The 11,456-nt window shown below is 47.2% G+C and overlaps 1 protein-coding gene across 6 annotated transcripts in view; it reads right to left on the bottom strand.

Annotated features, from left to right (window-relative positions):
- Positions 1-278: 278 nt before the first annotated feature.
- Positions 279-11,456, bottom strand: part of SUSD1 (sushi domain containing 1) — a 52,205-nt gene continuing 41,027 nt past the window's right edge. For 5 of the 6 annotated variants that reach the window (XM_050987151.1, XM_050987153.1, XM_050987150.1 and 2 more), the window contains one exon: positions 5,556-10,801. In XM_050987151.1, the coding sequence (XP_050843108.1) occupies positions 10,663-10,801 (139 nt within the window). In that variant the 3' untranslated portion in view covers positions 5,556-10,662. Of the gene's footprint in view, positions 371-5,555; positions 10,802-11,456 lie in introns of those variants that run through there. The other variant, XR_007780484.1, reaches the window with a different exon arrangement.

The following is an 11,456-nucleotide window of genomic DNA, read 5'->3' as shown; positions in this document are numbered from 1 at the left end:
CAGCAGATCCTGCACAACTTCAGGGTCAACTGGGAGTTGATCATTTTCACAGTCGGGGGAGACTCTCCAGCACAGGGTACTGAGACCCCCTTGGTTCACTATCCATGTTGAAGACACAGGCAAACAATGTCTTAAACAATCCTGCCTTGTCCCTGTGCCTTCTCAGCAGATATTTACAATTGCTACTATCTGGCATTCACAGTGATCTGATTCTGTTTTTCTGTGCATGAAGGAATGTCACGATATGGCACGAAATGATGACACAGACACTGCTACTCTCGAGGGGAACAAAAAAGAGCACCTTTATTTTCTGACTCCAACATTTATAGTTTTCCAAAGGTGACAGTGGATTGGAGGGTGACAGTGCCACCTCTCTAATGCCACTGGACAGACCAAGGGTCCATCAATTCTCTCCACCTCCATGAAAGAATGCAAAACATAGGTTATTTACAGAATTGTGTGTGAGAAAGTTTGTTGAGAGAATATAAACATCAGAAGGCTTACAAAGTTTTACAAAATCAGGGTGACATCTCACCCTTTTCTGTCTAAAAAAGAAAAAACGAAAAAAGAAAATGAACAATGTGAAAAACAAACATGAACAATGTTCAGTGTCCATTTGCGGAGGAGTCATCAGAGCGATCACTCGCGAGTCATCACTCGATGAGTCACCCGCTTGATGCCTTTCAGGTTGGTCACGGTCTCCATGTTGCCCGTCGGCCGGATTCTGTCTCTGCGGTCGCAGGTCAGGGCGAACACACTTCGAAGGTACCCAGTGTACCCCAGTATCTGTGGATACACAAGCATACCCGCGCCCCAAAGCGATAAGGTCATAGGGACCTTCCCACTGTTTGGTGACTAAATTCCGCACCCGAACCTTCGCTCGAGGCTGAAGTGCCTCATCCGCAGCCTGCAATGAGAGATGATGGTTCAAAATGAGAGGATTATTTGAGTTCTGCGGCACAGTGAGATGATTGATTGTGTACAAAGCTTTCGCCAACCGACTGTGCGGGGTTTCACCCTGCATTCCCCGTTTTTGTTTTTGAAGAACCCGCTTCAGAGTACCATGAGCGCGTTCTACAATAGCTTGACCGGTTGGAGAATGAGGGATACCAAACTCGTGTGAGACACCCCACAACTGCAGGAACTGCCACACCTTCTGTGATGCGTAAGCAGGACCATTGTCGGTCTTCACAGCAGAAGGTACGCCCAGAACGGCAAAGGCCTGCCTCCAGTGGGCAATGACATCATGGGCCTTTTCTCCAGTGTGAGCAGAAGCCCACATCGCAGAGAACGTGTCCACTGTGACATGCACATACTTGAGCTGGCCAAACTCGGCAATCTGGGTGACATCGGTCTGCCAAAGCTCCAAGGCCCTAAGGCCTCTGGGGTTTACCCCTGCTGGCAAAGGCGGAGCAAGCGCGTGGCAGTCGTCACACGACTCAACAATGTCACGAGCCTCAGTTGGCGTCAGCTGAAACTGCTTCTGCAGGGTATGTGCGTTTTGGTGGAAAAACCCATGTGATGCCTTGGCCTGCGCGAGTGTATCAGGCTGAGGTGCCACCCACGCTGGGTTAGCCAACTTGTCAGCCCTCGCGTTACCTTCCACTATAAAGCCTGGCAAAGAGGTGTGACTCCTCACATGCAGAACATAGAAGGGATGAACCCGAGCCTGAATGGCACGCCACAAGGTCTTCAGCAAATGAAACAAGGCAGGATTACTGACCTCCTTCAAAACCGAATGACCCAATCGCTGCGCGATGTCGGCCACATAGGCGGAATCCGTGACCAAGTTGAAAGGCTCCTGGGAAAATTTCTCAAATGCCATGACAGCAGCCCTCAGTTCAACCAATTGGGCTGATCCATCCTCATGACCTTCCAAAACCTGCCACTCAGATCCATCCTTCCAGGTAACAATGGCCTTTCCGGTCCTCCCGGAACCGTCAGTGAAGACGGTGGGTCCTTGCACGGGTTCCTGACTATTTTTGGGCCGCAAAGACATTTGTGTGAATCTCGCCACATGCAACAGCTTATGGCTGGGCAGATGATAAGTGATCTGCCCTGAAAAGTTTTCCAGAGCACTCTGCAGGGACACACTGTTTGCAAAGCTCCAGTCAAAATCCTCCCGTTGCACCGGGAGTACAATCTTTGCGGGATCCGCACCCATCAATTGCAAACACCGTTGCCGGCATTTGATTATCAAGCGAGCGATTAGCTCAAACAATGCAGTTGCCGTCTTCTGCGGCTGATGGGGCAGGAAAACCCATTCCAAGATGTGCAAGGAATCGGACCATTTGTCACTCCACTGGCCAATGATACCTGTGGGATGCGAATCTGGAGTGGTGATGAACACAGTGACATCAACGGAGGGATCAATGCGATGAACTTGGCAAGCCGAAACAGCTTGCTGAACCACCTCCAGCGCCTTTTGCGCCTCAGGGGTCAACGTGCGAGGTGACTTTAGATCATTGTCTCCTTTCAACAAATCATACAGCGGAGACAACTGTGCATTGGTCAGTCCCAAATATGGACGCAACCAAGTGATGACACCTACCAATTTCTGAGCATCATTCAGTGTCTTCACAGAATGCACAAATTGCACCTCTTGGTGACAAATTGTCTGTTCCAGAATTTTGACCCCCAAATACTTCCAAGGTGGTTGTTGTTGAACCTTTTCTGGAGCCACTTGCAGCCCATGAGCATGCAAAGCATCCAGCAACCGAGGCTGAATCCTCAGCAGCTCATCCTGGGTGGACGCAGCCACCAAAATGTCGTCCATATAATGATACAGACGTGCATCAGGAAACTGCTTGCGAACTCCAGACAAGGCCTGGGCCACATACCATTGGCATATGGCTGGGGAATTGCGCATGCCCTGGGCAGCGTCCTCCATTGATATCTCTGTGCCGGCTCAGCGTCGTTAATTGCTGGCACCGTGAAGGCAAATTTCGGCCTGTCATTTGGATGCAAAGGAATTGTAAAGAAACAATCCTTCAGATCCACAATGAGGATCGGCCAGTCCGCGGGAAGCATGGTAGGCGATGGCATGCCCACCTGCAATGTTCCCATGCCTTCCATCACGGCATTGACCTTTCGGAGGTCTTGCAACAACCTCCATTTCCCAGATTTCTTTTTGATGCAGAAGACAGGAGTGTTCCAGGGACTGGTAGAAGGCTCCAGATGACCCTGGTCCAACTGCTCCTGCACCAGATTTCGAAGGGCAACCAATTTTTCGTGAGGGAGGGGCCACTGGTTCTCCCAAACAGGCTTGTCTACCAGCCACTGTATAGGAGGCGTAGAACAGTCTGTGCCCTTCGTCGCAGTGGCCCCCATCAAAAACCCGTCCCGATGCGCACCTCCCAGGTGGACAGAACATTCCTCCCCCAGAGGTTAGCAGGGGTAGATGTAACATGAGGCCTAACCCAGGCCGTCTGTCCCTCCAGGTTTGCGACCAGCACGGGCCGCTGGCTCACGAAACATTGCGCCGTCCCTCCCAGTCCTGTGACAGGCGTCTCCACCGGATCCAGGGGCCACTCCGGGGGCCAGGCAGCAAGGGAGAGAATCGTGACATCAGCCCCACTGTCAAGAAGTCCGCGGAGGTGGATGTCCGACGGCGTCGCACCAGGGTTGGACAGGGTGCACAGCAGCTCGGGACGGTCCTTGGACAGGACGGTGGTCCAGGGAACTTTAGGCGACCCAGTGGATCCAAGGCTGCCCACACCACATGACCGGTCAGCCGTCCTGCGAACAGAGGACTTAAAAGGCACAAGTTGAGCAATGCGCGTCCCTTTTGGGACTGTGACAGGGGGGGTGGGTGTGGAAACCATGGCACAAATCTGCCCTGTGAAGTCTGCATCAATGAGCCCCAGGTGCACAATGATGCCCTGAATGGTGGCGCTAGACCTCCCCATCAGGAGAGCACGCATGCCTCCACCCAAGGGACCAAAAGCATCCAGGGGAATCTTGTGTATCCGACAAGATTCTAAGACAACAGTCGCTGCGGTGCAGACATCCACACCTGCTGACCCGCGGGTGCTGGCCGTAAGCCGGCAGAGCAGACCTCCATCGGCTCCGGGGTCTGGAGAAAGACTTGGGTCGGAGCGCATCTTTCCGGGGCGCTCCACTTCCGGTTTCCCGAACCCGGCAAAGCCTGGCCATTAACATGAGCCGTCGCCTGACATGAAGGCAGCGTCCAGAAAACCAACGAGGATTGACCACGGCCCCGAGGAGTCACTGGCCTCCCGCCGGCAGCGTTGGTAGACGCGCTAAATCGAAACACCTCAGCGCCCTGCCGCGCCGCAGCCCCGGCAGAGGGCTCCGCGGGGGGGGCAGGCGCGGGCGCCGGCACGGATCGGGAAACCGGCGCGGGGTCCCCCTCCCCCGACACGGGGGCGGGGCCGGGTGCTGAGAGGGGCACGGCCCATGGAGTCACGTCAGAGCGGGCCGACACAAGGGGGGCGGGCAAAGCCACGATGAGCGCCGGACCCGTGCCGCGAGAGGCGGCAGCCGGTACCACCTCCGCCGGGCGGGGCGGGGCGGGCTGCTCGGCCGCGGGGGCCGGGCCCGCCGGAGGAGCGACGGACGGCCCGCCCCGGGCTGCGGCCACGGACTGCGCTTGCCCAGGGACGGGAGAAACCGCCCCCCGCTCCGAGAAGCCGGACCCAGGGGGAGGCGAAGCCATCCCTACCGCAGCCAGGGGGTACTTGGCGGAGACGCCACTGTGCGGACACAGAATCGTCACGGAATCAGAGTCAAACAGAGGCGGGAGCGGGGCCCGTGACTGCCCGCCGTCCCCAAGCGCCGGGAAGGCACACAGGGAGGGAGGGTCCCCCCCCCGTCCCGCCAGCCGTGCGGGGCGGGGCGGGGCAAGGGCGGCCCCCCGGCTCCACGGAGCCACCAGATGCCCGCGGGGCACCCCCCGCCGGGCTCGGGACCTGCTGGCCAGGAGCCCAATCCACCCCGGGGGAACAGACATCGCCCTCCGAGGCGGAGCTGCCCCCCAGCTCTCCCTCTCGGGGTGGGGGAGAGGGTCCTGCGTCATACAGAAAATCAGACTCCCCCTCCTCCACATCCGAGACAGAAGGGGCCCCTAGGGAACCCCGAGAGCTATAACGAGGAGACCCCCGCCAAACGTCACTCAACTTCTGCCAGTGCACCATCAGCGATCTCACATCCACCGAATCGTCAAGGAGAACAACCATGAGACCATCCCCCATGCGAGACCACGCCTCCCTAGAGAGCGCCTCCAAAGAGTCCGAAAAAAACCCTTGCTCTCTGGCCCACAGAAACAGACTCTCAAACTCACTCCAGGAAAGGGAAACTCCCCTCCGGTCGAGGATAACTTTCCAGAGGTCTAAAAGAACAGAAACATCCGAGGAACTCACAGAGGCTGCCATCTCTCACAAGAGCAGCAGGCAACGCCAAGCAAACAAAGTGGGGGGGGAAGGATACAACCTCACCCAGCAAGGCCTCTCGACACTCAAGGTCTCAAATTCACACGAAGGGATTCACCAGATATCACGATATGGCACGAAATGATGACACAGACACTGCTGCTCTCGAGGGGAACAAAAAAGAGCACCTTTATTTTCTGACTCCAATATTTATAGTTTTCCAAAGGTGACAGTGGATTGGAGGGTGACAGTGCCACCTCTCCAATGCCACTGGACAGACCAAGGGCCCATCAATTCTCTCCACCTCCATGAAAGAATGCAAAACATAGGTTATTTACAGAATTGTGTGTGAGAAAGTTTGTTGAGAGAATATAAACATCAGAAGGCTTACAAAGTTTTACAAAATCAGGGCGACAAAGGAATACTCCAGGTTAGAAGAAAGAACTGGACAAGTGAACGCATGAAAATAATATAGCCAGAATGGGTTAGAATACACAGGAATACAAAATAAAACTTCCTAACATTTTCATCAGCTAAGAGAAAAACTCAGGCAGCCATTTTACACAGTTGAAACGAATAGCTGAGAGCTGGCTTTCATCAACCCTACCCTTTGTTTTTGTTAGTCTTTATTCAATGTATTGGCACAGCTGATTTGTGGTCATTAGCTTGGAACATCTTCACCAGTCTGCTGCCTTTTCACTTCTCCCAGGATAACTGCAGGAATGACTTTTATATGAACTGTTACCAAATCAGGCTAAAACATTCTATGCTAAAAGCTGCTCAAGAAAATCCGGGCCTTCAGAAATTACTTTCTGTTAAGAATTTTCTTTAATTCTCTAATTCTTTCTCTGTTGCTTCTCATTCTACTAGTATTTTTGCTAGTCTTGGGGTGAAAACCAAGGTTCTCCACTCTTGGTGGGAAATTTTGACTGTATCTCCAGTTAGTTAAGTGCAATGGAACAAACAGAAAAAAACTATGTATAAATATACATACACACATGTATATACATATCATACATGTATAATGTAGAACATGGTAATCGAACAAGGACTCCAGGGAACATAAAACATGAACTGCAACAGAACTGCATAAATTTTGCTGCCTCAAGGTTGGGAAAACACTAATAAAATGCTGATGTTCCTTATTCCACTGTGAGACTGCACAAACAAAAGCACTATTTCTGGAAAAATACACATAAAATTTGAGGTAAGAGGGGGAGGAGGAAAAAGAGAACTCCAGAGCAAGTCTCCCCTTTTTCTTCTGTGACTGTAATGGTGCCATTTTGTTAACTTCAAAATGAAAATAGCTCCATAACAGCAATACCATAAATTAAATCATTGTACTCTGACTCCTCAGACCTCATCACGGTCGGAAATGGAAGGACAGTGGCAGTGTTGTCCAAAGAGTCATTCCTCTGCTGCCAGGAACTGCTGTACTTCTGCAACACTGGCACTTAGACCCTTACATTAGAGCTCAGCACTGAGATCACCAAATAATTTCACAGAATCTACTCAGTATACGATTCAAGGACACCAGCTCCCTCCTTGAAAGGATTGCAACAGTTAGATTTTTCACAGACTTTCGTAACTTCCCAGCAGTTCTATCACTAGGAGCAGAAATCCTCTCCTCTGAGCTAGAGACCTGTGAGCCCACGCTGGATTCTAGCTGAACCATTCTGAGTATGAAATGGCCTCACAAAATAGTGCAAGACCTTGGAAACAAGAGTGGTAATTGAGAATATTTAAATCTGAGAACATACACAAACACAAGGAGCTGTCCTGGTTACAGCTGGGGTAGAATTTATTTATTCTCAGTAGTTGTTACAGGGCTGTGTTTTGGATTTAGAATAAGAAGGGTGTTGATAACACACTGATGGTTTGGGTTTTGCTAAATAGTGTTTATCCATCATCAAGGGCTCTCTTTTTCCCTTGTCTTGTGCTCTGCCAGTGAGCAAGTAAGCAAGAAACCCAACAAGCTGGGAGGGAGCATAGCTGGACAGGTGACCTGGACTGGCCAAAGGGATATTCCACACCACAGAATGTCCTGCCCAGTACATAAACTGGGGGGAGTCACCCAGAAACTCGTCCTGTCTGGGTCCAGGAGGGGCGTCTGGCATCTGTCAGTGGGCAGTGAGCAATTGCATTGTGCATTATTTGGTTTTTTCTCTTTTCACTGTTCTTCTTCTTCACGTCTATTATTGTATTTTGCTTTATTTTCAATTATTAAATTGTTCTTAGTTCAACATGCAAGTTTTACTTTGATTTTCTTCCTTCTTTCACTGGATTGCAGGGAGAAAAGAGGGAGGGAGGGAGGGAAAGAGGGAGTAGCTCTAAGGTGTTTCATTTCCATGGACTTGTGGGCCTAAAACCATGACACCGGCTCACTTATCTGGCCGTGTTTGAACAACAGATTGACAATATAAATACTGAAACAAACAAGCCTGGCTGACTTCTGTGTTTATCATGCCTAAAACAAAGAAACTTCACCAAAAGGTTCAAAGGACCATTAGTGACATGTAGTAGAAACTGTATTTTACAATAAAACCTTTTTCATTTGATATACCATCACAATTACTTGCATAAGTCCTGGGCTTTTACAGTATCATGCGTTATTTCACAATTATAAAATAAAATAGAAGAAATAGTTTCACTTAAGCTTACAAGACTTGTTTCTCCAGGACTAACAACTTCCCATTTCATATAAAGAGGATTAAAATACTCTCCATATAGTGCAGACATTGGTATGGATCTAAATCAACAAGTTTCTCAATAGAGCACATTTCAAAATAGCACCATGAAGTGGTACAGATCAGCAGCAAAAGCAGACTAGGTTCAGCTCAACTAACCTTACTTGGACTGGGTGTGGAAAACCTATCCAAGGAAGCAGAGAAAAAAATCAGAAAAAAGGACAAATTTCAGTGTTAAAATTTCTGAAGGTACTAGAAATGTCTCTAGAATCACTAGAAATGTCTCTAGAATTTCTGGAAACATGAGAGTGTGGTTATGACATTGCAATCAGTTCAGCAGAAAAGCTTGGGAGCAGTAGAGCAAGGGTCTAACAAAAAACCCTTAACATTTACACGTCTATCTGAGGATGGCAAGGTTAAATTAGTTCTCTTTTCTTTCTATATTTAACTGAAACAGATATAGGTGGAAGAAAGATAAGTAAACATGAAAATAATAAGTAATAAGATAAACACAGATGAAGATATGCTCATGGCCAGTGGTAGGTCTGCCAAGAGTGACAAGGGAGGCAGAAAGAATGAGGGAAACTTGCAGAACTGTAGCTGTTTTGGAAAATTAAAGATGACAGAGAGTCTTGCCTCATCTCTTCTCCCTTATCAGTCCATTGCTGGGTATCAAGAAGCTACACTGTGTGGAGATGTCCAAATCAGTCATTAAGTATGTTATCTAACTACCAGCAGAAGCTGGTATGGATATTTTGTAAGGAAAAAACCTTGCTCTGAAAAATTTATGAAAAAGCAACTTAAGCAAATAAGAGGCACACAGAAAAATAACCTGCTGAAGATTACACAAAGACCTCAAGTTTTCCAATTATATCCACTGACAAGATGGACTTTATAGTCCTAATCAACTGCAGCATACTGGAACATTGATGGTGTCAGTAAAGTGTAAAAAGAAGTTCAGTTTTTTCACAGAGGATGGCACATCTGTCTCTCTAAATAATTTCCAGCCTCTCCAGCTCTCCCTTACACAGGAACAGCTGCTCATGAACTCTCTCTAAGGACCAGAGCAGCAGGACACTGTATCAGAATGAAGTGGTGCAGTTTGTACTCAATACCAAACCTTGCAATCTATTCCATTGAGAAAGGGAATTAGGCATGGAATGTGTGAGAATGAATTCCACATGAGAAACTGAAATATTAAGGCATGGTTTCCCAGTATGAACAGTTTAGCTATTCTTTCTTAACTAGCAACAGAAAATGCTATCAATTTTAATCCCTAATGCAGACAAAGGTGTTACTTAGCTATTAATTATTAACTTGAAGGACAGCTCTGAAAATGCTGGATAACAGAAACAGTATCTGCCCAGACCTGGAAAAAGCACTCTCAGCTGGATGCAGCCATTGAAAACTCTTTTTGGCTGTAACTCTTCTTTGCTTCTAGCTATGAAATCTGCCGTTGTTCTTTAAGCCAAAAAAGACCCTAATTACATGTTATAGCGAGACAGAACATCTAAAATTATAAGAGCAGTAGGCATCAGAATCTTAGCAATTCAGAAACTTAACAATTCAAAAAATGTGCAGCATATATTTAAAATGGTAAAACATAAAACATAACTTAGGAAAAAAAAAATCACAAAACCAAAACTCCTGCTTTTTTTTATTTTACCAGTAAACATCTTTTTTGCTAACATATAACAAAGCAACTTGTGAAGAGGAATGGAAATAATCAAAGCCACTTAATTCTTTCTTACGGAAGAAAAAAAATGTATTATCTGGGAGTATGCAATAGAAAATTGGTTAATTGTACTTTATTAAGTGACTCTAACTAGATGTTACACACCAGCCAATTAACTAGACAATGATTTAATGGCTTTACTCATCTGTAATTATAGAACAGGGATTAACAAAACTACACTTAACACAGGAAGGTCCTTCCTTAAATTAGTTTCACATGCCATTAAAGCAAGCAGCTTTTGAGCAAACTGCAGTTTTATAGATTGGTACATAGTTCGCAATTACTGCTAATTGCTATGAGCAATGATTGCAATATCTCTGGAACCCATCAGTTGCTGACACTACTTGAATGTGGCAACTTCATGGCTAACAAGTGTACATGTCACTGATGTATCATTACTTGTAAGAAGTGTTCTACCTTTATAACTGGAAGTACAATAGGCACTTTATCTCGCATAAGGGTAGGTCTGTACTTTTGTTCATAATAGGCCAGTTTATGTGTGCAAAGGTATCTAAAGTAGCAGTTAATCCTCAAACAGTCTCCGCTGGATCAGGGGATTACTCATGTAATCAAGTACAATACAAGCACTCATTATCAGGCACTCATGCAGCTGGAATAGCTGAAAGACTGTGACCAACACATGGGATGCATGATAACCTGCTTTGAGGGAAGATTCTCCTTTACACACCACACCATCTGGAATAAGGCAAGACAATAAACATCCCACTTCAGTGACAAACACATTTAAACTGACCGTGTATAGTACATATGTGACATGCAGATACCAGACACATGCTGGCTTTGAAAGAAGAGCAAGTTTTTTTCTATGCTGACTTCAGGGAATAAACCATCAGAGAAGAGAGACACTTTCAGTCTCTAGGAATGATGACGCAACCCCTGCTTGTGCCACGTCTACTGTAGTAGATAAATGTACAGCCTCACAGGCTACAGCAGCAGGTGGGGGATGCACTGAGCTGTGGAGACAAGAACTGGAGAGAGAAAAAATTCCAGTTAAAAAAAAAATCTTACAAATTATTCAAGACTCAAGCATAGACCTGAGAGGGAACTTGCATAATTCATATTGATTAGATACATGACAATGCTCCTGAAGGTTTTCGAAGACGCGTGGTGCTGCTACAAATCCTGATCACTACAGCCAGTGTGAGATGGGTAGGAAGCATTCCCATAGGTTACCAGATGATTACCTGATCACTGTTAACTTTGGCACCAACAACACTGATGCCGAGATCTTCAGAAATCTGGAGTTCTGGCACTGTCCTTATGCATATGAATGGGCATCACATACAAAAGAAAGCAAAGAGCTAAGAGCAATGGAGCAAGGTGTATGAATGACAAACCACTTTAATAACAACTATGGGCTAATACATTTTTTAAAATGAAAAATGTAATATCTAAGGACATCAGCAGTCAGACTTCGTTTTGTGAATCCACTTCCAGACTTTTACTTATTGAGGAACAGTTGGAACTGCTTTCAGCAACCATGCTAGCAGGAATTCACACCCTGACCCATTGTGGAAACATAATTCCTGAAACAGCAGACATGTGGCAAGTTGGTGAGCACTTGAATACAGAGGCTCTTTGTGACAGAATTTTACAAGGACCTCAAGAAATAATCCAAGACCA

The sequence above is a fragment of the Serinus canaria genome, chromosome Z (genome assembly GCF_022539315.1).
Source record: "Serinus canaria isolate serCan28SL12 chromosome Z, serCan2020, whole genome shotgun sequence".
NCBI lineage: Eukaryota > Metazoa > Chordata > Aves > Passeriformes > Fringillidae > Serinus > Serinus canaria.
The sequence above is the reverse complement of the archived record's forward strand: the minus strand, read 5'-3'. Positions and strand labels throughout refer to the sequence as shown.